A 25,470-nucleotide genomic window follows, 5' to 3' on the forward strand; every position below is an offset into this window, starting at 1 on the left:
CATGGATCCGGCCACCCAGGACCGGTTTGGAGGCCCCTGGCCTAGATCAACAAGTTGTTGCTCCGCAAACTCCAGACCGTACAGAACACTGCAGTCAGACTCGTCCTTGGCATCCCTCGACGCTAACACATCAGCCAAAACCTGCGTAACCTCCACTGGCTCCCCATTGAGAAGCAAGTAACCTTCAATATACTCACCCATGCCTACAAATGCCTCCACAATACCGGACCTCAATACCTCAATGACAGAATCTCCTTCCACGTACCCAACAGGAACCTCCGATCTGCAGACCTCACCCTCACCAAATCACCGTGCATCCATAATCCAAGAACAGGTGGAAGAACCTTCTCAGACATCAGGGCCAAGACTTGGAACAAGCTGCCAATCGACATCAGACGCACCCCGCCCTGGAAGGAAGACCAAGACCTGGCTCTTCGACTGACCGGAGCTGCTCCCACCCTCCCTCAGTGCCTTGAGACTCTCATGGGTGAGTAGCGCCCTTAAAAGTTCCCTGATTGATTGATTGATTGATTGATTGATTGATTGATTGATTGATTTTCCATGTGGGCCTGTTTGTGCATAGTCTGGATACACCAGGAGATTCTTCAGATTTGGGTTCACCTAAAGGCAAACCCCAGCCATGAAGCCCGCATGTAGCCAGTGTTCAGAATGCCCCAATGTTTCATAATGATATGTTTGATTTTTATTAGAGTTTGGGGTGAAGGTAGTTACACATGTCATGACATCCTCTGTGGGTCTTGTATTGGTATCCTGGAGGTCATCCCGGTGGTTGTTCAGTGCTCTCTTCTCAGCTTATTGGATGACTCTAGTTTGATAGCTCCTGGTTAATAAGTTCCTGATAAGTGTCTTGGTTTGTGTGTCGCAATCCTTTAGATGGCAGCTCCGTCGAAGGCAGAGAAACTGTCCAGATGGCAGATACTCCCATTAAGATTTTGGATGGTGACTATCAAATAACAGAACGCAGTTACAGTCCTGTTAGGTCAGTTCTGTCCCTGGGTGTTTTGTTGTTGCCAATGCACCTGTTTTTTGTGTGACTCTTCTTCCTCTGCCTAAAAAAGGTGGAAAGGGGTTGCTGGAAGGAGGGCTGTTGTGGTTGATGGGGCATCTGAAATCCGAGGTGCCACATCTGCGTATGTCTGGAAAATGAGGAATCTGATACCCGTTTATAGGTGGTGGGTGAACCAGTCTTTGGTTTCTGTAGTTACTGCCCAAGCTGTCATTGCTCAAATTGCTGCTTGAGGAGTAGTGTGTCCTACGAGATTGAGTTGATATGATGAAAATTCACCACAAGGTGGTCTGAAATCTTGCCTTGTGTAAGGGGATACCTTCTCTTTGTTGCCATCTGGCTCCATTCCCATCAGAATACTATATCCTCCAGAAAAAAGCACAGTGTCATAGTTACTGTTAACCCGTTTGGTGCCATGCTTCCTCTAAGTTACTCGGCCATGACGGGGCAGCATAGCTATCTTGACCTGTTGTTTCTTCACAGAAGTAATGGAATTTCAATCATCTTGAGTGCTCCACGTTGCTGTGCAGCCGTCTGCCCCTAATAAGAATTGTGTCTTCAGAATGTTGGTGACTACATCATCACCAAAGCTTAGGCACTGGTTGTCAACCATGATGGTACAAGAGTATGTTAATGCTGTGATATGCATATTAATAAGAAACAAAGTAGGTGAAAAGGACAGTGTAAGGTAGATAGAAGATAGACAGACTGTCAGATGAACAGACAGATGACCTACTGACCCACAGACAGACCAACTGATAGATATGGAGTTAAGAGTTGTAGATCCATCCATTCTTATCATTTTAACAGTGGTGTAGCCACTATTTTGGTTAGGATATTATTTTTACCACACATTTTTGGTATTTTTATTATGATATACAGCCTGAATCGAAAATATACTTTGAAAAGTATTGTAGCCAAAATATTGACATCCACAAAATTAGTGAAGGGAAGCATATCTCGGTTAGTATATATTTACTATACTTAACTCCCTACATATACAGTTTGATGATACAAATATGTTTTCAAGTTGTGCAGATGTCGAGTTAATAATAAAACTATACTTACCTATACAATATTGTTGTAGTCAATATTTTGATTATAAAAATTTTGTAGCATGATATTTTAGCTCAATATTCTGACATGACGTTGTTTATGAGTTTCAGGCAGGAATAGTTAAAAACATAAATCCCAATGTACTTAATATGCACCTTTTCAGATCAAATAACCTGACACAGTCTTTGTTGGTATAGTTTAAAGAATGGCAAACGTCATACATTTAAATCCACAGTATATTATTACATGAGTTGGGGAGTGTCTCTCTCCTCAGTCACTAATTTATTCACAAAACAACAAAAATATTATATTTGTTAGTGCTTTCACCTGGGCCATATGTGAATGATACAGTGGTATTGAGTCTTATGTATTGTGTTAGGGGCTAACATCTCTATATTCCACTTTATAAACCACAGCTTTGGAGCTCATTGTGGCCTCTCTAATAAAAACAATGCACATAGCACTCCTGCCCCTAGGTTTAGATTATGATAGTCTGCAGTATTTATTTTTGTATTTTTTTATTTTAGTAGTTTTGTATAGCGCTAGCTAGACCCAAGGGTAGCAGAGCGCTTCACAACATATACATCATATACAATAGTGAGCAGATATTCAACCATACAGAATCGGTCATCAAAATGTTTGTCTCCAGAGGATATCTTGAGATGCGAGCGTGTTGTCAGATTCCAAATTTTAGTAAAGCATAAGTGACTGTTGCGGGCAGTCCGAGGTCTTCAGTTCCCTCGAGTGCGGTCGAGGAAGAGGTCTTTGAGTAGCCTCTTGAATTTTGAAAATGAGGGGATTGTTCTAATGTGGGATGGAATGGAGTTCCAGATTTTAGGAGCGTTACCAGCAAAAGATTTGGCTATGGTTCTGTGCTTGCGAGTTTTAGGAGGAATTCATTATTTATTTATTTATTTATTTATTTATTTAGCTTGTAGAGCACGACAGCTACCCAGACAGGGTTTCCCGGCGCTAACATGAAGACTAACGTAGCATATAGTAGAAGGAAAATTATTGGTCAAATAACCAAGCCTTGACTGCTTTCCTGAAACAGCAGAAACAATGACTAGAGGGAGGGAGTTCCAGAGCCTAGGACCCATGAAGGCGAAGGACCTCCCACCCATCCTGGCTAGTCTAACCTTGGGTACACAGAAAAATTCTTGGGTGGATGATCTCAGTATACGGGTTGGGGAGTACGTCGACACCAAGGATTGACAATATCTTGGCGCTGTGCCTGCTTTTATCTTATGCATATAGCATAAAGCTTTGAACTTCACACGATTCTCCACTCGGAGCCAGTGTAGTTCCCTGAGGTGTCGTGTCATGGGTTCATTCCTCCTGCGGCCACAGAGTAGACGCGCCGCAGCGTTTTGGACCATTTGAAGGCGACGGGTAACCGCCTTAGCGACCCCCAGGTAGAGCACATTGCCGTAGTCCAACCGGGAGGCCACCAGGGCGTTGACCATGGACCTCTGAGTATCCGGTGTCAGCATCCACAATATCTTATGCACCCAGCGCAAGATAGAAAAGCAGCTGGCCGCAACTTTCGTCACTTGCGTCTGCATTGTAAGGCCCTGATCTATAATCACCCCCAGGTTGCGGACGTGTGCTGATGCCGAAGGGATGGGCCCCATTTCCGCCGGCCAATGCTTAGTGCCCCACAGGTCGGGTTTGCTCCCAAGAATGAGAATCTCTGTTTTTTCCCCGTTGAGTTTCAACAGATTTTGGCTCATCCAGGAGGCAATTTCGCTGAGCCCTGATTGAAGAAGGGAGGTGGGGGACATATCTGATTGTGTGAGGGAAAAAACTATCTGAGAATCATCTGCGTAGGAAAAAAACGTGAGCCCAGCACGTTTCGCAATAAGAGCTAGCGGGGTAACATACAGATTAAAAAGAAGAGGGCTGAGAATAGAGCCCTGAGGGACTCCGAATGGAGAGACGTGGACCTTAGATGTCGAGGAATGGGAGAAAACTTGGAAAGACCTGTCCGTCAGGAAAGATTCAATCCATTTCAGGGACTTTCCACCGATACCTAGAGAGCCCAATGCTCTATGTAGAATGGCGTGGGAGATGGTATCGAAGGCCGTACTGAGATCTAATAGAATCAGTGCGGCTGTGAGATTCTCGGTGACACCCAAGAAAGTAGTATCCGTTGAGAAACCTGGACGAAACCCTGACTGTGAATCGTGCAGCAAGTTGTTATTCTCAACGAATCCAGCCAGGTGCTGGTAAATATGCCTTTCCAAGACTTTGGAAAAGATGGGGAGTAACAAAATCGGCCTGAAGTTGGCAGGGATTTTCGGATCCGCCATAGGTTTCTTTAGCAAGGGAGAAATCATGGCGTGCTTCCAACTTGCCAGGACACCGGCCTGATGTATTGAGGCATTAAGAGTGGAACAAATTCTACCAAGTTGAGGCTCTTCCAAGAGTCTGAGCACAGGGACTGGTAGAGGGTCCTTTGGGGAGCCTGATTTAATCTTAGCCAGATGTAACGCTAACGACGAAGGATTAAGGTCCGGCCATTCCTCCAATAGGGCATATGAAACCGGCAGCGAGCTCGTAGGGCTCCCGCTGATGTCAATAAAATGGGGCCTTTGATCTTGGCATTGTTAAGCTATGTTTAGATAGATTTTCTCTATCTTTGTTGTTAAGTATTGGGCCAGCTCCTTACACTGGGAACTATCTAGTGGTGGAGGTCCAGCAACTGTGCCGGATCCTGCTAAGTCCTTGACTAACCCAAAAAGCACTTTTGATTTGTTTGTAGCGTCGTTTATTATTTTAGCAACGTAGATGGTTCTTTCCTGACGTCAGGCTTTATGATAGTTCTTTAGATCCTTTTTATAAGCCGAGTCAGCAATGGGAGAATAATCCTTGCGCCACACTCTCTCTAATTATTTACAATGTGATTTTAGAGTCTTTAATTGGTCATTAAACCAAGGGGCAGGAGGTTTGTGGATAATTTGTTTTTTACTGGACGATGTCAGGCAACTATCAATGGCTTCGATGAGCCAGGAATTAGTACTAGCAGCTACTGTGTCTACCCTGTCCCTGAGGGTATTATCCTTGGGCAGATGGGAATTGAGATGCTGCTTAAAAGCGGCAGCATCAAGATTTTTCCAGTTTCTCATTAAAGTGGTTGTAGAGAATTGCGGTTGAGCCTGGAGATCCCTTAAGAAAATATCGAACCAGTGAAAAGTGCTGGATGGCATTGTATATTGTTCAAGTTGGAGAAGATAGGGTCCAATAAATGGCCCCCTTTGTGTGTAGGGCCCTGATTGTGTATTATCACATTTAGGGTTTCCAGGTCCGACAATAGATTGGTGCTGACGCTGCAAGTAGGATCTTCCAAATGGATGTTGAGGTCACCCAGGATCAACAAATTGTTAGAGTGTAGTAGTGTGGAGGCAACAAAGTCTGATGTTGGACTTGGCCCGCAGGGCAGGTTCACCCCTAGACTTTTTGCCTTATTTATGACCCTGTGTTAGTGATTTTTGGGTCTCTGCGCACTTTCCCCTGAGTCCCAGAGTGAAAGTGCGTGTGTGTAGTATGGCTGGCCTGCCCTCCCATAGGAATGCATGGGGAATGTGTGTGTCCCTAGTAGTTCCTGATGCGTTGGGAGTACAGGCTCGAGTTTGGTATGTGTAAACTCGTGAGAGTGAATGCTGCAAGATGGTGTCTGCGGCATGTGTGTGTCTAGTTGGGAAGTGCTACTTCTGGACATTGAGATATGTGTGCAGTGAGGGTGCTGGAGCGTGATTGGCTGGAGCTGGCTGGCATGCCAGGCTCCAGGAAGTCTGGATGGGTCTGCCCGGTGGTGAGTGGGAGATTAGCATGAGTGATGTGTGGGAGGAGTGCACCTGGGTCCTGGATGGGCTGGGTTTTCCCCACACAATGCTGGCTCCGCCCCCCTGTGGTGTGTCTAACGACCCTAGCCTCCCCAGTGAATGAAATGGGTGGTTGGGCCATCAAGAGTGCTCCAGAACCAGCTGCGACTGGTTTTCCCCCCACCCTGCACATTGTAACAAAGGATTTACTGTATAAAAAGGGGCTGTGTCCCCTTGGAAAAGGTTCTACTTTTGAATCCTGCCAGAGGGGGCTTTTGCTGCTGCTGGGGCCAGGAGGACCGCCACTTGGGGAGTCTCCCTGCCTGGAGACCCAGTGTGCTGGCTCTGGCCCAGCCTTGCCCCCCTGCCTGCCTCCAGCCCTGCTGGAGCCCTGTCCTGTCCTCCAGTGCTGGGGAGCACTGAGGACTCTTTGCCTGCAGCCTGAGAGCGCTGCTCTCTGCCCTTCAGCGCTGGGAGCGCTGAAATCCCTGCCTAGCGCTTGGAAGCGCTGGATTTTGCCCGAGCGCTGTGAGCGCTGTATTTTGTCCGACCCGGAAGTGGTGAGGCGGCCGACCAATCACAGCGCGGCCCCGGAGAGGCCGACTGGAAGTCCCGCCCCGCTGCCGCGACCCGGAAGTCAGGCAGGCCGGGGGCAAGACAGAGAAGCAACCGGAAGCGGACGGGAGGCCACCCCGCGCTCCGGTGGAAGGAGAGAAGCCGGCGTCTTCCCGATCCCTCCCCAGGCTCCCAAAGTGAGGGAGAGCCCAGGGAGAAGCGTCCAGAGAGTCCCGAGGAGCGGGAGCTCTCGAAGAGCAGAGCCTGCCACGTCGTGCCTGGGACACCGGGACGAGAGGAGAGGAGCCCCGCCCGCAGCCCAGCTGATCAGCCGGTGAGTGCGAGGGCGGGTTCGGTGTGTCCTGCGAGTGGCCCCAGTGAGGGAGGGCCGCTCCCCTGAGAGGAGCCCGTTCAGCATTCCTTTTTAGCCACGAGGTGCCCCGGGGGCACCAGTTGAGTTAGAGCCCAGTGAGGCTCTTGGCAAGCATCATTGCTTTGGGTCCCCAGAGAGAGGGACCCCACCGCCCAGCGAGGCTGCACCTTTTGTTGCTGGAGCCCTGAGAGGCTCAGCAGCACCCTTCCTTGTTTGAGAGCCTGAGAGAGGCTCACCAGTGCCACAGTGGTGGTTCTTCGAGCCCAGAGAGGCTCCAACGTTGCCCTAACTTGCCCTGCTTCAGTTGCCCAGCACTTTGTGGGCAACTGCCACGTTTAGGCCCTGACATTGGGACACCGGGACAGTCACAGGTGATGACTTGTGAGTTTGGCGCAATGGTATTTTCTCTGCACCTCTGAATGTATTGTTTATGCGTCATGTGCCTTTACACCTCTGAATGAATGCCATGCATTGCATCATGTGTTTTGCTTTTACACCCCTACAGGTAGTGTGACATGTAGGTGGTTCTTTTCTCCCTAGTACAGGTGGTGCTAGAGAGGTCCTTTTACCAGTGGTTACTGGTTGTATGCTCTACTTTTATATTGTGTGCTACACTGATTTTACTTTCTGAAAGTGTTATTTCTAAAAGTGCTGATACCCTTGACAGTGGCCCAGGTGGCCCTGTCCTGTACAAATATCCCTTGTAAATTTCGCCCGTGCCTGTTGGCACAGTGTAACAAGATGTGTGTTTTATCTGATGTATATTTATTATAATACAAAGGCTATTTTTACATAACCTTGTGTGGAGTGTTTCTTTGTGGTGGGCCTTGGGTGTTGTTGCTGGGGTGCATGCGCAGATACTTAACTTACATCGCCTCCAAGTTTAGCCTTGACTGCTCGCGCCACGTTACCTAGATGGCGAGTAGGGGTTATCTTGGCGTGTAACTCCCTTGCCCTGACTTTAGAAATGGCGATCCCTGACTGACCTCGACGCGAGTCTTGGCCGGCCAGGGTCCCGTTTCTAACATTGGCGGCAAGCGGTGAGGATAAGAATTTGTGTTTGCGTTGTACCACAGTGGCAACAGGCCACTTCAAAGCTCTGCATTTTAGATGACCACATTTTTGGGGAGTATTGCGTTTTTGGTGAAGTTCCATTATTGCTTCTCCTGAAGAGTGCCATTTGATAATTGTGTTCAGTACATTTGTCCCCCGCCCTGCTTCCAGAGTTTGGTACCTGTGTCACATGTGGTCAGGTTGAGAAGTCAGGGGTGGTAGAAACTGCCTTACCGATCCGAGGGGAGGGTGTGTGTGGATGAATGGTGTGTTTCCCTGGACGCATGAGTGAGTTCTTTTCTTAAGGAGAGTGGAAGTTTTGGAATTGTGTACTTTTACTTCAGATTGCTAGGTCCCTTGTGTTGCACGTGTCTGTGAGCATCCTGTCAAGATGGAATCTCCTTTTAACCTGTGTGGCCTGTCTAAGTACAGTGTGCATGAGTTGGTACGGTTATGTAAGGAGAGAGACATCCCAGTGAGTGAGTCAGACACCCAGTCCAAGCTTAGGGATAACATGATCCTGTGGCAGAACAGTGACTGGGAGCGTGAGCACAGTGAGAGGGAGAGGGACCGGACCGCACACCATGAGGGTGGTGGGTATGAGGGGAGCCCTGAAGCGTCTGATGTGGAGAGTGAGTTTGACAGTGAATGGGCGCCAGCAGAGAGCGAGTACCCCCTAGATAGGGAGTCCCTTGCTGGGTCCCGGGTCAGATGTAGCCCCCCAGCCCTTTCCCTGTCCCCAGAAGAGTGGGTGGATAGGAGAGAAGAGAGGGAGCACCAGCTGGCCATGAAGAAGCTCAGGTTAGAGCATGCCTGGAAGATGGCGCAGCTGGGTGTGAATGAGCGGATTGCAGAGGCTGAGAGGGCCTTGGCCAGGGAGAAAATAGCCCTAGAGTGTAGGTTATCCCCTGACCGCAGTCAGAATTTTCTGGATTCCCCAGGGAGGGTGGAGTCCAGTGGTGGCAGCTTTTTAAGTGTTGGTGTTGACAGTCCCACTCCCAGTTCCCAGAGTATGGTTCCTGTTTCTCCAGAGGAGGAGAAAAGGTTGAAATTCAGGGGCAATAGGAAGCTGCCTCACCAGTCGTGGGAGGAATTTGAGGAGGACTGTTGTGGAGCCCTGTGTGATTGGGTACAGGAGCCCACGAAATGTGATTGGGACATATTGTTCGATATGTTTCTCAGAGAGCAGTTGCTCAGTTGTTGTTCCCCAGGGTTGCGGCAACACCTTTTGGGGTGTGGATTGTTTGATCCATGTGAGCTTGCAGTGGAAGCAGACCGCTGGGAGAGGGCCAGAGGTGCTGTACAGTCATTAGAGAGTGAGTCCAACAGTAGTGGTACAGGGAGCTTCCAGCCCAGCGTGGTGGAAGAGGCTCAGTGTAGCCCAGCTAGGTCCCAGTATAGTGAGAAGGGTGGAAGGGCTGACTGCCTGGCTCAGTGGAGCAGGAGTCAGTGGGTGGCTGAGAGCACCCAGAGGCCCGAAGCCCTGTCTCAGAACTTGGGTGGTTCCTTGAGGGAACACCAGGTTAGGGACCTAGGCTGTCCTGTTAGTACACTTGAGGAGGATCTCCTAGTGTCTAGGGAACCTGGAGCGTCTGTAACTAGAGCTCCAGGGGTTCCAGTGTCCGGCAGTGTCGCTCCAGTTGGGAGGGCACAGAAGTCCGAAGCGAGGAGTGATTGGGGGATGAATTTCCCAGTGGATGCACCAGTGGACCAGAGACTAGCCAGTTGGGCTAGATCTTTTTGGGTGGACCCGGGTGGCGCCACTTCTGGTCTGGGGGATCTTTGCGCACTGTCAGGTGGACATGAGGCGGGAGATCTGTGCCAGACAGACGGTCACACGACACATGGGTCATGTGTCAGCCTCAGGGGGATTGCGTGTGAGTCCCCAGAAGTCCTGGAGTGCCAGGCAATTATTCCACCAAAGGTTTTAGACCGGAGGTTGGGAGGCCAGGTTCAGGTTCTGCCTGACCTGAAGGGTAGGACGACTGTAACCAGTGTCCTGACCGGTTCTTCCAGAGGAACTTCTCCAGTTGGGAGAGGGCAGACCTCTGGAAGGGGGTGCAGAGGGTGGGAAAGCCCACCTCTGACCCCGGTGCAACCTGAGGGGTTAAACCCTGGGTTGGAGTGGCGTTGTAAGGGTACCCCTCGCAGGAGGAGGAGGAACCCTGGAAGAAGAGGTAAGGGGAGGAGAGCCTTCCCTGAGACTCCTGGTCCGCCTGAGGTTGTAGACCAAAGGCTGGTGAACCAGTGGCAGTCTAGTCCTGTCTTGCAGACAGGGAGAGTGGAGAATGGGTACTATGTGCCAGGGGTTACTACCCCCGCTCTGTGAATTGGCAAGGACCGGTGGCACCTGGGTGGCCCAGGGCCTGGTCCTGGCCGCGGACAGCTGAGGAGTACCAGTGGGGTAGCCCAGTTGGTCCTTACAGTAGCTTTAGAAGGAACCCTAGGGGTTCACCGTGGCATAGAACAGGAGGGTGTCCCGGCATTGGCGGGCCTGTGTCCGTGTTCTATCGCCCCAAGCAGGGAAGTCCATCACGGTGATGATTGTTCTCCCCTGCGTTTTGGCTGGAAGGGGGTTGTGTTGGACTTGGCCCGCAGGGCAGGTTCACCCCTAGACTTTTTGCCTTATTTATGACCCTGTGTTAGTGATTTTTGGGTCTCTGCGCACTTTCCCCTGAGTCCCAGAGTGAAAGTGCGTGTGTGTAGTGTGGCTGGCCTGCCCTCCCATAGGAATGCATGGGGAATGTGTGTGTCCCTAGTAGTTCCTGATGCGTTGGGAGTACAGGCTCGAGTTTGGTATGTGTAAACTCGTGAGAGTGAATGCTGCAAGATGGTGTCTGCGGCATGTGTGTGTCTAGTTGGGAAGTGCTACTTCTGGACATTGAGATATGTGTGCAGTGAGGGTGCTGGAGCGTGATTGGCTGGAGCTGGCTGGCATGCCAGGCTCCAGGAAGTCTGGATGGGTCTGCCCGGTGGTGAGTGGGAGATTAGCATGAGTGATGTGTGGGAGGAGTGCACCTGGGTCCTGATTGGGCTGGGTTTTCCCCACACAATGCTGGCTCCGCCCCACTGTGGTGTGTCTAACGACCCTAGCCTCCCCAGTGAATGAAATGGGTGGTTGGGCCATCAAGAGTGCTCCAGAACCAGCTGCGACTGGTTTTCCCCCCACCCTGCACATTGTAACAAAGGATTTACTGTATAAAAAGGGGCTGTGTCCCCTTGGAAAAGGTTCTACTTTTGAATCCTGCCAGAGGGGGCTTTTGCTGCTGCTGGGGCCAGGAGGACCGCCACTTGGGGAGTCTCCCTGTCTGGAGACCCAGTGTGCTGGCTCTGGCCCAGCCTTGCCCCCCTGCCTGCCTCCAGCCCTGCTGGAGCCCTGTCCTGTCCACCAGTGCTGGGGAGCACTGAGGACTCTTTGCCTGCAGCCTGAGAGCGCTGCTCTCTGCCCTTCAGCGCTGGGAGCGCTGAAATCCCTGCCTAGCGCTTGGAAGCGCTGGATTTTGCCCGAGCGCTGTGAGCGGTGTATTTTGTCCGACCCGGAAGTGGTGAGGAGGCCAACCAATCACAGCGCGGCCCTGGAGAGGCCGACCGGAAGTCCCGCCCCGCTGCCGCGACCCGGAAGTCAGGCAGGCCGGGGGCAAGACAGAGAAGCAACCGGAAGCGGACAGGAGGCCACCCCGCGCTCCGGTGGAAGGAGAGAAGCCGGCGTCTTCCCGATCCCTCCCCAGGCTCCCAAAGTGAGGGAGAGCCCAGGGAGAAGCGTCCAGAGAGTCCCGAGGAGCGGGAGCTCTCGAAGAGCAGAGCCTGCCACGTCGTGCCTGGGACACCGGGACGAGAGGAGAGGAGCCCCGCCCGCAGCCCAGCTGATCAGCCGGTGAGTGCGAGGGCGGGTTCGGTGTGTCCTGCGAGTGGCCCCAGTGAGGGAGGGCCGCTCCCCTGAGAGGAGCCCGTTCAGCATTCCTTTTTAGCCACGAGGTGCCCCGGGGGCACCAGTTGAGTTAGAGCCCAGTGAGGCTCTTGGCAAGCATCATTGCTTTGGGTCCCCAGAGAGAGGGACCCCACCGCCCAGCGAGGCTGCACCTTTTGTTGCTGGAGCCCTGAGAGGCTCAGCAGCACCCTTCCTTGTTTGAGAGCCTGAGAGAGGCTCACCAGTGCCACAGTGGTGGTTCTTCGAGCCCAGAGAGGCTCCAACGTTGCCCTAACTTGCCCTGCTTCAGTTGCCCAGCACTTTGTGGGCAACTGCCACGTTTAGGCCCTGACATTGGGACACCGGGACAGTCACAGGTGGTGACTTGTGAGTTTGGCGCAATGGTATTTTCTCTGCACCTCTGAATGTATTGTTTATGCGTCATGTGCCTTTACACCTCTGAATGAATGTCATGCATTGCATCATGTGTTTTGCTTTTACACCCCTACAGGTAGTGTGACATGTAGGTGGTTGTTTTCTCCCTAGTACAGGTGGTGCTAGAGAGGTCCTGTTACCAGTGGTTACTGGTTGTATGCTCTACTTTTATATTGTGTGCTACACTGATTTTACTTTCTGAAAGTGTTATTTCTAAAAGTGCTGATACCCTTGACAGTGGCCCAGGTGGCCCTGTCCTGTACAAATATCCCTTGTAAATTCCGCCCGTGCCTGTTGGCACAGTGTAACAAGATGTGTGTTTTATCTGATGTATATTTATTATAATACAAAGGCTATTTTTACATAACCTTGTGTGGAGTGTTTCTTTGTGGTGGGCCTTGGGTGTTGTTGCTGGGGTGCGTGCGCAGATACTTAACTTACATCGCCTCCAAGTTTAGCCTTGACTGCTCGCGCCACGTTACCTAGAGGGCGAGTAGGGGTTATCTTGGCGTGTAACTCCCTTGCCCTGACTTTAGAAATGGCGATCCCTGACTGACCTCGACGCGAGTCTTGGCCGTACAGGGTCCCGTTTCTAACATCTGATAATTGTGGGCCATGCATTTGCTGGCCCAGGGGGGCGATAAATTAACAGGCAAGAAAGAGTACATTTGGGATGGAGCTCAAGCTTAAAGTGGAGTGCCTCGCAATCTTTAAGTTTTGCGGGTTCGAGCAGACATTGAACATTGCTCTTGGTGATAATTGCAATGCCTCCTCCTTTTCCACTAACCCTATCTTGCCTGGATATAATGTAGTTTGCTGGCAAGGCTTCGGCGAGGTCAGGCCCGGAACTGTCGTGCAGCCAAGTTTCCGTAAGGAATAGTGCATCAGGAGAATGGTCGATGAGAAGATCAAAGATCTCACGCCTGTGCTTGGCTAGAGATCTGCAGTTAAGGCTGCCGAACTTAAACACCATGTCGCGTGTAGGCCGAATACGAGGCGCACAGCTCATACAAGGATATGCAGCATCTAATCCAAAAGGACACGTTCGACATGCTCTAGGGACACTGTCATCCAGAAAGAAAACAGTACAAGCTTCCTTCAAGGCTCGTCTGAGGATAATTAATTGAGCCCTCGAGTATCCAGTCACAGTGTTTATATGTTGAGCAGGGGGGCTAGCCCCTGGCCCCGTCTGGGCGCAGACGGGCTTGCCTTTGGCACGCCCGCTGCGCTCGTCCGCTGCGCGGCCGAGATGACGCTGCCATATGTACGTAGAGGTGGGCGGGATCAGGATAACAACTGGTCCATACCCCTGGTGTCTCCCAATCAGCACACAGGACGTCCACAGCAGCTCCAATCGTCTGTTTGGGCAAGGGAAATAGCGCGGTATGGAGGCGAGGGGAACAAGTTTTCAATGTGCAAAAAGGCAAGTTTAAAAGAATAAAATATATGCAGTTCTTTTTCCTGGCTTCTGCCTCAGGAAAACACAAATACGCTACTTCGCTCAATCAACCTGTGTTCATGAAGGGTCGCGGGTTATATAGCGGTGAGGGCGGGGTCCGGTGCATAGCAATCAGCACACAGGACGTCCACAGCAGCACCAAACGTCTGTGTGGGCGGAGGGACTAGCGCGGTATGGAGGCAACGGGAACAAGTTTTCAATGTGCAAAAAGGCAAGTTTAAATGAATAAAATATATGCAGTTATTTTTCCTGGCTTCCGCCTCAGGAAAACACAAATACGCTACTTCGCTCAATCAACCTGTGTTCGTGAAGGGTCGCGGCTTATATAGCGGTGAGGACAGGGTCCTGTGCCTAGCAATCAGCACACAGGACGTCCACAGCAGCTCCAATCGTCTGTGTGGGCGGGGGGACTAGCGCGGTATGGAGGTGAGGGGAACAAGTTTTCAATGTGCAAAAAGGCAGGTTTAAAATAATAAAATATATGCCGTTCTTTTTCCCGGCTTCCACCTCAGGAAAACACAAATACGCTACTTCGCTCAATCCGCAGTAGAGAGATGGAGCTCCTGAGGTTCCTGGACTGGCCTGCCCTGTTGAGCTTGGCGGCCAGGTATTCTGGTTTGCCTGTGTGCAAGGCTTTGTGGGTGATGCAGGCTGCTCTGAAACTGGCTTGCAACTCCACTGGGAGCCATCTGTGTTCTCTGTGGGCTGGAGAGATGTGCTCAAATTTCTTAATTCCGGAGACCATGCTTGCTACTGCGTTGAGTGTCGTCTTCAAGCGGGCAAGGTGAGATTTTGCTGTCCCTGTCAGGGTCGCGATCCCGTAGTCTATTCTGGAGAGGACTAATGCTTGGGTGGCTTGTTGAAGGTCCTTGGGTAGGAGGAAGGGTTTTATTTTGTATAGTAATCTTCGCACTTTTAGCAGATCTTGAGATCTGGAGACCCAGTGTGCTGGCTCTGGCCCAGCCTTGCCCCCCTGCCTGCCTCCAGCCCTGCTGGAGCCCTGTCCTGTCCACCAGTGCTGGGGAGCACTGAGGACTCTTTGCCTGCAGCCTGAGAGCGCTGCTCTCTGCCCTTCAGCGCTGGGAGCGCTGAAATCCCTGCCTAGCGCTTGGAAGCGCTGGATTTTGCCCGAGCGCTGTGAGCGGTGTATTTTGTCCGACCCGGAAGTGGTGAGGAGGCCGACCAATCACAGTGCGGCCTCGGAGAGGCCGACCGGAAGTCCCGCCCCGCTGCCGCGACCCGGAAGTCAGGCAGGCCGGGGGCAAGACAGAGAAGCAACCGGAAGCGGACAGGAGGCCACCCCGCGCTCCGGTGGAAGGAGAGAAGCCGGCGTCTTCCCGATCCCTCCCCAGGCTCCCAAAGTGAGGGAGAGCCCAGGGAGAAGCGTCCAGAGAGTCCCGAGGAGCGGGAGCTCTCGAAGAGCAGAGCCTGCCACGTCATGCCTGGGACACCGGGACGAGAGGAGAGGAGCCCCGCCCGCAGCCCAGCTGATCAGCCGGTGAGTGCGAGGGCGGGTTCGGTGTGTCCTGCGAGTGGCCCCAGTGAGGGAGGGCCGCTCCCCTGAGAGGAGCCCGTTCAGCATTCCTTTTTAGCCACGAGGTGCCCCGGGGGCACCAGTTGAGTTAGAGCCCAGTGAGGCTCTTGGCAAGCATCATTGCTTTGGGTCCCCAGAGAGAGGGACCCCACCGCCCAGCGAGGCTGCACCTTTTGTTGCTGGAGCCCTGAGAGGCTCAGCAGCACCCTTCCTTGTTTGAGAGCCTGAGAGAGGCTCACCAGTGCCACAGTGGTGGTTCTTCGAGCCCAGAGAGGCTCCAATGTTGCCCTAACTTGCCCTGCTTCAGTTGCCCAGCACTTTGTGGGCAACTGCCACGTTTAGGCCCTGACATTGGGACACCGGGACAGTCACAGGTGGTGACTTGTGAGTTTGGCGCAATGGTATTTTCTCTGCACCTCTGAATGTATTGTTTATGCGTCATGTGCCTTTACACCTCTGAATGAATGTCATGCATTGCATCATGTGTTTTGCTTTTACACCCCTACAGGTAGTGTGACATGTAGGTGGTTGTTTTCTCCCTAGTACAGGTGGTGCTAGAGAGGTCCTGTTACCAGTGGTTACTGGTTGTATGCTCTACTTTTATATTGTGTGCTACACTGATTTTACTTTCTGAAAGTGTTATTTCTAAAAGTGCTGATACCCTTGACAGTGGCCCAGGTGGCCCTGTCCTGTACAAATATCCCTTGTAAATTCCGCCCGTGCCTGTTGGCACAGTGTAACAAGATGTGTGTTTTATCTGATGTATATTTATTATAATACAAAGGCTATTTTTACATAACCTTGTGTGGAGTGTTTCTTTGTGGTGGGCCTTGGGTGTTGTTGCTGGGGTGCGTGCGCAGATACTTAACTTACATCACCTCCAAGTTTAGCCTTGACTGCTCGCGCCACGTTACCTAGAGGGCGAGTAGGGGTTATCTTGGCGTGTAACTCCCTTGCCCTGACTTTAGAAACGGCGATCCCTGACTGACCTCGACGCGAGTCTTGGCCGTACAGGGTCCCGTTTCTAACATCTGATAATTGTGGGCCATGCATTTGCTGGCCCAGGGGGGCGATAAATTAACAGGCAAGAAAGAGTACATTTGGGATGGAGCTCAAGCTTAAAGTGGAGTGCCTCGCAATCTTTAAGTTTTGCGGGTTCGAGCAGACATTGAACATTGCTCTTGGTGATAATTGCAATGCCTCCTCCTTTTCCACTAACCCTATCTTGCCTGGATATAATGTAGTTTGCTGGCAAGGCTTCGGCGAGGTCAGGCCCGGAACTGTCGTGCAGCCAAGTTTCCGTAAGGAATAGTGCATCAGGAGAATGGTCGATGAGAAGATCAAAGATCTCACGTCTGTGCTTGGCTAGAGATCTGCAGTTAAGGCTGCCGAACTTAAACACCATGTCGCGTGTAGGCCGAATACGAGGCGCACAGCTCATACAAGGATATGCAGCATCTAATCCAAAAGGACACGTTCGACATGCTCTAGGGACACTGTCATCCAGAAAGAAAACAGTACAAGCTTCCTTCAAGGCTCGTCTGAGGATAATTAATTGAGCCCTCGAGTATCCAGTCACAGTGTTTATATGTTGAGCAGGGGGGCTAGCCCCTGGCCCCGTCTGGGCGCAGACGGGCTTGCCTTTGGCACGCCCGCTGCGCTCGTCCGCTGCGCGGCCGAGATGACGCTGCCATATGTACGTAGAGGTGGGCGGGATCAGGATAACAACTGGTCCATACCCCTGGTGTCTCCCAATCAGCACACAGGACATCCACAGCAGCTCCAATCGTCTGTTTGGGCAAGGGAAATAGCGCGGTATGGAGGCGAGGGGAACAAGTTTTCAATGTGCAAAAAGGCAAGTTTAAAAGAATAAAATATATGCAGTTCTTTTTCCTGGCTTCTGCCTCAGGAAAACACAAATACGCTACTTCGCTCAATCAACCTGTGTTCGTGAAGGGTCGCGGGTTATATAGCGGTGAGGGCGGGGTCCTGTGCATAGCAATCAGCACACAGGACGTCCACAGCAGCACCAAACGTCTGTGTGGGCGGAGGGACTAGCGCGGTATGGAGGCAACGGGAACAGGTTTTCAATGTGCAAAAAGGCAAGTTTAAATGAATAAAATATATGCAGTTATTTTTCCTGGCTTCCGCCTCAGGAAAACACAAATACGCTACTTCGTTCAATCAACCTGTGTTCGTGAAGGGTCGCGGGTTATATAGCGGTGAGGGCGGGGTCCTGTGCATAGCAATCAGCACACAGGACGTCCACAGCAGCACCAAACGTCTGTGTGGGCGGAGGGACTAGCGCGGTATGGAGGCAACGGGAACAAGTTTTCAATGTGCAAAAAGGCAAGTTTAAATGAATAAAATATATGCAGTTATTTTTCCTGGCTTCCGCCTCAGGAAAACACAAATACGCTACTTCGCTCAATCAACCTGTGTTCGTGAAGGGTCGCGGCTTATATAGCGGTGAGGACAGGGTCCTGTGCCTAGCAATCAGCACACAGGACGTCCACAGCAGCTCCAATCGTCTGTGTGGGAGGGGGGACTAGCGCGGTATGGAGGTGAGGGGAACAAGTTTTCAATGTGCAAAAAGGCAGGTTTAAAAGAATAAAATATATGCCGTTCTTTTTCCCGGCTTCCACCTCAGGAAAACACAAATACGCTACTTCGCTCAATCCGCAGTAGAGAGATGGAGCTCCTGAGGTTCCTGGACTGGCCTGCCCTGTTGAGCTTGGCGGCCAGGTATTCTGGTTTGCCTGTGTGCAAGGCTTTGTGGGTGATGCAGGCTGCTCTGAAACTGGCTTGCAACTCCACTGGGAGCCATCTGTGTTCTCTGTGGGCTGGAGAGATGTGCTCAAATTTCTTAATTCCGGAGACCATGCTTGCTACTGCGTTGAGTGTCGTCTTCAAGCGGGCAAGGTGAGATTTTGCTGTCCCTGTCAGGGTCGCGATCCCGTAGTCTATTCTGGAGAGGACTAATGCTTGGGTGGCTTGTTGAAGGTCCTTGGGTAGGAGGAAGGGTTTTATTTTGTATTGTAATCTTCGCACTTTTAGCAGATCTTGAGATGTGTTTCTTCATGTCAAGTTTTGGGTCTAGGGGGATCCCTAGAGATTTCACTGAGTCTGCTAGGGAGAGGTTACCATTGAGGGGATCGATGGCTTTGAGCCATTCTTTGATTTGAAGGTTATCATCTTTGTTAGAAATGAGTAGTATTTCTGTTTTATCTTGGTTTAGTTTCAAGTGATTGGTTGTGAGCCAGTCTTGTACCTCCTTGAGCATGTTGTTTAGTCTCTGGATGTCATCAATTGAGGTCATTTCCAGATAAAGCTGCGTGTCGTCCGCATAAAGATGAAAGGGGACGTTGGATTTTCTGAGTAGAGAGGTGAGGGGTTCGATGTAGATGTTGAAGAGCTGTGGGGAGAGTACAGACACTTGTGGAACACCTCTGATGACTGGGCGAAGGTCGGATTCAAAGTTTTTGATTTTTATTCTCTGTGATCGGTTGTGAAGAAAGGAAGAGAACCATTGAAGGACTGTCTCTTTTAGACCAGATCTATCTTGAAGAACCCTTAGGAGCAGATTGTGGTTGACTGTATCGAATGCAGCCGATAGGTCTAGGAGGATGAGAACGCAGCATTGATCTGAGTCGAGTGACTTGAGTAGGTCGTCTATGATGTTGAGGATTGCAGATTCAGTACTACATCCCTTTCTGAATCCCGATTGGAGGAGATCTAGAAGTTTGATGTTTTCAATGTGAAGGGTTAGCTGAGGGAGTACACATCTTTCCATGATTTTAGCCAAAAATGGAAGATTTGAGACCGGTCTGAAATTGTTCAGATCTTCTGTGTCTAGACCGTTTTTTTTTTTAATAGTGGTGTGACTTGCCCTACCTTGAGGCAACCTGGAACAGATCCAGAGCTCTAGGAGCTATTGATGATCTTAGATATTGGAGCTAGGACTCGCTTTAGGTCTTTGGTCAGGAGAGGTGGTAGATGGTTCAGGGCATGAGCTGAGTGCTTGGCGTTGGAGATTAGATTGACTATCTCTGCTTCCTGGATGGGAATGAATGATGACCACTGTTGTGGAGATGTCATGGAAGCGTTGACAAGGGTTTTGGACATATTGATCTCATTGAGAGAGATTGGGTTTAATCCCAATGCGAGGTCGATATTGACAAATTTGTCGTTGAAAAAGGTTGCGAAGCTGTCGCACCGAGCTTTGGATGCCTGAGTTAAGGGAGGAATGGGTTTGGAGGTCTGATTCCTCATAATGTTGAAAAGTTCTTTGGGTTGTTTTTTTGCGTTATCTAATGCTGAGCAGAAGAAAGCTGACTTTTTTTTCTTGATGTGATTTTTGTACATCCTGTGGGCTGCTTGGAGTTGATCACGGTGGAGGGTTGAGGGATTGTTCCTCCAGGTTCTTTCTATGGCTCTTAATTGTCTTCTTTCCTCATTGATGTCAGTAGTGAACCATGTTCTAGAGGGAATGTTCCTAGCTTTCTTTAATTTCAAGGGAGCAATTTGGTCTAGGGTAAGCGTCAAATTAGTGTTGTAGAGATAGGTGTTATCGTTGGTTGAGAGGTGGTCGGTGGCGAAGGGGAGCAGCAAGCTGATTCTTTCTTCTAGGATCGCTCGTGGAATTTGGGCTGTGTTCCTAACCCGTTTGTGAGTGAATTGTTTTGGAATTATATTGGTCAGGATTGAAAGGTTGATGTGAAAGAGGACTATGTGATGGTCAGACCAGTCGGCGGGGAGGATGTGATCGATGGTGATAGTCTTGCTTTCGGCTATAATGGCGTCAAGGATAGCTCCTCTGTGATGAGTTTCTTCTAAGCAGTGTTGAGTCAGATTGTTCGCTAGGAGTAGGTTATTTAAGGTTTGAATGAGTGGGTTCTTAGTTTCATTCCAACTTAGATTGAGGTCGCCCAGAATTATGTAGTTAGAGTTGCCTAGTGTGCAGTGGCCAATCAAGTCGGAAAGGTGAACCCCAAATTCAGAAGAATTGCCTGGGGGATGGTATAGAAGATGGCAGAGTGTGGGTCTGGAATCCTAAGTTTTGATGTTGACTGAGAGGCATTCAAGGGAGCTGTAAGCACAAGAGGAGGTTTCCGTGATGGCGATGTTGCTCTTGTAGATGATTGCAATGCCCCATTCCCTTGCCTGTCCTTGTTGATCATCGTGAATCCATGGGGAAACTAACATGTCCATAATAGGGAAGGAGAGGTTTTTGAGCCAGGTTTCTGTTATGAATGCTATGTCTATGTCTTGGGAGAGTAAGGCTTCCCCTAGTTTGGATGTATGTTTAGAGGCTGATCTGCAGTTTATGAGCATTCAGCTGATGGGGGTTCTTCTTTGTATTCGTTCGGTTGGGCTTTTGGAAGGAGGGCAAGGTGAAACGGGGTCTTGGGGCTCTCTGAGGAATGTGTTTGCTTCTGAATCTCGTGATTACTTGGATCGTGGATTTTGGGGAAGAGTTCAGCAGAAGGTCGGAGGGTGACTCAGGGAGTGTCATTACCTATGGGGAAAGTGAGGAGGGTGTTCTTGTGAGTGTTTCCAAGGAGCTGATCTCCCCTTTACTAGGGGACCCGACTTTAGGTCTGAGTGGGATTGTGGCTCTCTGGGGGGGGGGGGGGGTGTTTCCTTGCCTAGGCTAGGTTGGATGAGATAGACTTGCTCTGAGGGTAGATAGGAGGACTTTCGGGTTAGGGTTAGGGAGGAGAGAATTTCACTCAAGCCTTGAACCAGGATTTCCCGCTGAGTTTCTAGTAGGGAGAGGCGATGTGTCATGCTGTCTCTGTAGGCAGGATAGGTGTTTGAATCCGTAGTAATCTTGGATGAGGGAGAAGGGACCAAGGGAGGAGGGACCAAGGGGTAAGAAAGGGTGTCACAGGCCGCATTGCCCTTGATGACGGGGCATGGGTCTCTGACCAGAAGGTGGTTTAATGAGGGAAGAGAGTCTGATTCTTGTGAAAGGGGCTGCCTGGATAATCTATATTATGAGTCAAAGGTGAGGGGAATGCTGCCTCAAGGCATGTGACAGGTCCCGAGTGAAGAGGGGACGGAGGGGTGTGAGTGGGCTGAGCTGGAAGATGATGTTCCCACTTGGGGGTTAATAGAGGAGGGGAGGAGGGGCATGGATGGGCAGGCTGTCTGATTGACAGGGATGCTGCCTCGTGAACGGAGACGGATCCTGAGTGATTCAGGAGCGGGGGGCTGTGGGTGGGCTGAGCTGGAGGGAGATGTTCCCTCCTAGGAGTCAGCAGAGAAGGTGAGGAGGAGCCAGGGTGGCCTGGTTGTCTGATTGATGGAGGGTAAGTGGAAGGAGGAAGGAAAGAGTTACAGTGCTGCTAGTGGGATTGCAGCACTGGTTCTGCCACCCACAGAAGCAGCTTGTAAAGTGTGTCTCAGGCCTGCCATTGCAAGGCCTGTATGCAGTCTAGCACTGCCATGTCGACTTGGCCCAGTGCGCCCACTTGCCAGTCCCTAAACATTCCCTTTGATTCATATTAGACACCCCTATGGTAGGCCCAAGGGCAGGGTGCATTGTAAGTATAAGGTAGGACATGCTCTGATGTGTGTAGCATGTTCTAATAGTGAATTACAGCCATTTTCGTGTTTCACTATTGAAGGCTACCTGTTCTCATACGCTAGAATGGGCAGTTAGAATATTACATTTTTATAATCCTAACTGACTCAGGGAACATGGTAGAAATTAGAGTTTAGTATGCCTGAACCCAGAATAATGAAATACATCTTTTAGTAAAGTTTATTTTAATATTCTGTGTTTACAAATACCGCTTTTAGAAAGCAAGTATTTGCTTGCCTAACCAGTTGAGCCTGCCTCTGCTGAGTTGTGTATTTCTTGTCCGGGTTTGTGAGTGGCAGGGCTGGGGAATTCCAGGAGACAGGCTGGGACAGCCCAGTGGTAAAAAGAGAGATTTACATCCAGATAGGAGGGAGGAGTGCACCTGGGACCTGAATAGGGCTGGGCCTTCCCTATACAATGCTTGCTCCACCCCTTGTGGCTTGTCTGATGTCTCTGCCCTTGAAGAGAGAGGAGGAATCATGTCAACAGAGTGCTCCAGAGATGTATCTTTCCTCCCCTGTACTGGCTCCTCCTCCTGTGGGGCAGCTGATGTCTCTGCCCTGCACAGTGAAAGGAAGAAGAGAGTCATGTAAACAAAGTGCTCAGGAACTGGTTTGGACTAGGCAGAGGCCTCTCTGCCTTCAGAGAACAAATGATTTTGAGGTATAAATATTGGGACCCTGATCCCAAGAAATTAGATCACTTCTGGAACAAGAAAACTTTCTGCCAAGGAGAAGAACTAAGGAAGCTGCATGAGTTTGGACTGCCCCTCTGCCAGTGTGCTATTTGCTGGGTTGGCCTGCAGTGGTTGCTTCATTGCCAAGAGAAAGAGGAAGGAAATTTGTAAGGACTTTCATCTACAGAATATTCTCCAAGGCCTTGAACTGTGCTTGCCTCCTGCTGAAGTCTCAGGGGGAAAAGACTTCACCTCCAGCTCCCTCCTGAATTTCCTTGCTGGGAATTCTGACTCCAGTCACTTGCGTGCCGCTGGGAGCTGGAAGCGTGACAGATCAAGAAGAAGCGTGTCGCCGCCGCAGCTGAAATTATTGCAATGCCGGAGAAGCAAGCCTTTGTTGCATCTCCCTGGAAGCGTGTTTTCATCAAAGCTATCTGATGTCGCATCACCGGAGAAGCGTGACGCCATCGTGAGAGTCGCCATCGCATCACCGGAGAAGAGCGTCGCAGGGCCTGTCACGGCTCCAAAGTACAAAGTCATCGCCAGGCTGCCAGGGCGTCATCGTATCGTCATCGCATCGCCGCATCAAGGGCGCCATCTTCTCGCATCGCAACCGAATCGTCGCATCGCATCCAGACGCCATCTTGCGCACCGCAACAGGCCCGCAGGCTGAAAATCTACACACCACCTCCACACCGGTAAGTCTCACGACGAGTCCCCTACTCTATGCAAGCATTGAGTATGGATGCAATCGTTCCCCCGGGTCACGGAACCAACGCATCTCCCCTTTTGCGAGCCTTTTGTTCACGGTGCGTTACACATCCAGGTACTTTGTGGAGAATTTTGTTGAATTTACCAACAACTTGAACTAAGAGATTGTAATCATCTTTTAAGTAATCTTAAGTGTAGTTTTGTAGATTTTTGTCATTTGTGGTCTTGTGTTTAAGTATATATAAAGAATACTTATTTTTATAAAACCTGTGTTGTGTCCATCTGTAATGTTATCACTGTATTACTGTGTATATTCACAAATGCTTAACACACTGCCTCTGAGATATGCCTGAGATAAGCCTGTCTGCTCGTGCCAAGCTACCAAGGGGGTGAGCAGGGGTTATTAATCCCCTTATCCTGACTTAGACGTAAGGGTCCCTATTTGAACAAAGGTAATAACCATTGCCAACTAGAGACCCCCAGATCTAACAATTTTAACATTCATGGAGATATTTGGGTAGCTTTTAGTACATAAATAACTGTGTATTAATTCAAAAGCTGGCTGTAGTACAAGTCAACAACATGAAGAGAAAACAACTGCTCCATATTTCCTATTGTGTGCTGAAGATGACTGCTAGTTGGAAACTTATGTATTCCCAAATCAAATTTTCTAAATAAGTGTTTGTTTTGGTAAAACCAGAAACAAGTGAATAATCTTGAGAGCATGGAAGTTTTCTTCCAAAGTGTGGAGATAATGTTTATTTTTGTTTTTTTGACCAGGCTTTTTCCACCAGTCCAGAAAAGAAAGTACATTAGACTGTCTACTCCACAGATGATCAATCTGATATACCTATACTGTCGACCCCAATACTGCTGTTATAAAGTTTCCACTGGCAGAGTCAGTGGAAAGCCCACAGGCATACACATGATGCTACTGTCCAACTCTAAATGGAGAGGGCAGACCCTCAGTTTGACAGAGAGGGTAATCCACTAAGTTACTGGTAGAATACCTTGTCAATCAAACTATACATCCCTTTTCAATAGCACTTTTAAGCCATTATTTAAGACTTTAATACTTAAAAAGTGGACCCACAAACTTTGAATGAGCTTTTCTCAGATCCAGCACAGTTGCATAGTCTTTATTGGGATTTTTTTATGAGGTTGGTTAAAAAACGGTTCTTTGTGCTGATAATCTTATCTGGTTTTCTTTTCAACAGAAGGCTCCTGTGGACTGCTCAAACACTATGAGGAATGTGGCACCACATGCCCAAAAAACTGCAAGAACTGGAATAAAGATGTGAAGTGCAAGGATGATGGTTGCATTACAGGATGTTTCTGCAATGAGGGCCTGGTGCTGGAATATGAAGACTCTGAATACTGTGTTCCACAAGATAAATGTGATTCCTGTCCTGAGAACAGTGATTACAGAAGCTGTGGGGTGAACTGCCAGCCGAGATGTGATGGCTACAACACCTGCTGGTGGAGTCTGCGGTGCTTCCCTGGCTGCATTTGTAGGCAGGGCTACTTCTTACATTCTGGAGAGTGTTATACTAGAGAATTGTGCCCTGTTGGAAACAAAACTCACCAGGCCCAATGATATGATCCCACCACTGACGAGCTGCAATATGATGATACACAAAATCAGATTTCCTTCCCACTTCCTCTGGCATTTACTCATTCGACACCTGGCTCTTTGATTATTAATGTTGAGATCAAATCTCCTTTTTGAGACAGATTATGGGGACTTCGAGGGATTGGGAACAAGGTCACATACTGCCTTTAGGGCTTCTCAAGGACCACCTCCTTGATTTTGCTAGTCAAAGCTGGCGTAAGCGCATTGGAAGATATGAGGGCTTTTTTTTTTTATTTTTTTTTTTTATTTATTTTAGTCCTCATAAGTGCAATATTTGAAGTAAGGAGTTGTCGGGGCCCCTTTCTCTCATTGAATCTTACCCTTCACTGTCCTAACATAGGGTGTGTGTGACTGGACAGTTCCCCTGGAGCGTCAATTAAGAGAGAGGAGGGTCCCCTTGTTTCCAATACTTTGTAGAAGGATTGAGTACGGGGGGGTGGAGCTAGCCATCATGGCTACTCATGCAGGCCTTCTCCTGCGTTTCCATTGCTTACACATAATCATTGGACTTATGTAAACGTTTGTCGTACCTATCACACAGCCAGTTTTACATCTTGGATACCTCCATTATTTAATTTGCACCTTGCTGGTAATTTTCCCAGATTTCCCAGAACTTTTTTCTGGGGGCCTTTCTTTTA

General features: G+C 49.8%; 1 protein-coding gene across 1 annotated transcript in view; it reads left to right on the forward strand.

Moving 5' to 3' along the window:
• LOC147701372 (mucin-5B-like) overlaps window positions 1-25,044 on the forward strand; it is a 160,946-nt gene extending 135,902 nt beyond the window's left edge. Inside the window, exon 4 of the mRNA XM_086928636.1 lies at window positions 24,417-25,044. Within this exon, the coding sequence (XP_086784762.1) occupies window positions 24,417-24,796 (380 nt within the window). The 3' untranslated portion in view covers window positions 24,797-25,044. The remainder of the gene's footprint in view (window positions 1-24,416) is intronic.
• The last annotated feature ends 426 nt before the right edge of the window (window positions 25,045-25,470 follow it).

This window comes from Lissotriton vulgaris, chromosome 7, assembly GCF_964263255.1.
Source record: "Lissotriton vulgaris chromosome 7, aLisVul1.2, whole genome shotgun sequence".
NCBI classification, from domain to species: domain Eukaryota; kingdom Metazoa; phylum Chordata; class Amphibia; order Caudata; family Salamandridae; genus Lissotriton; species Lissotriton vulgaris.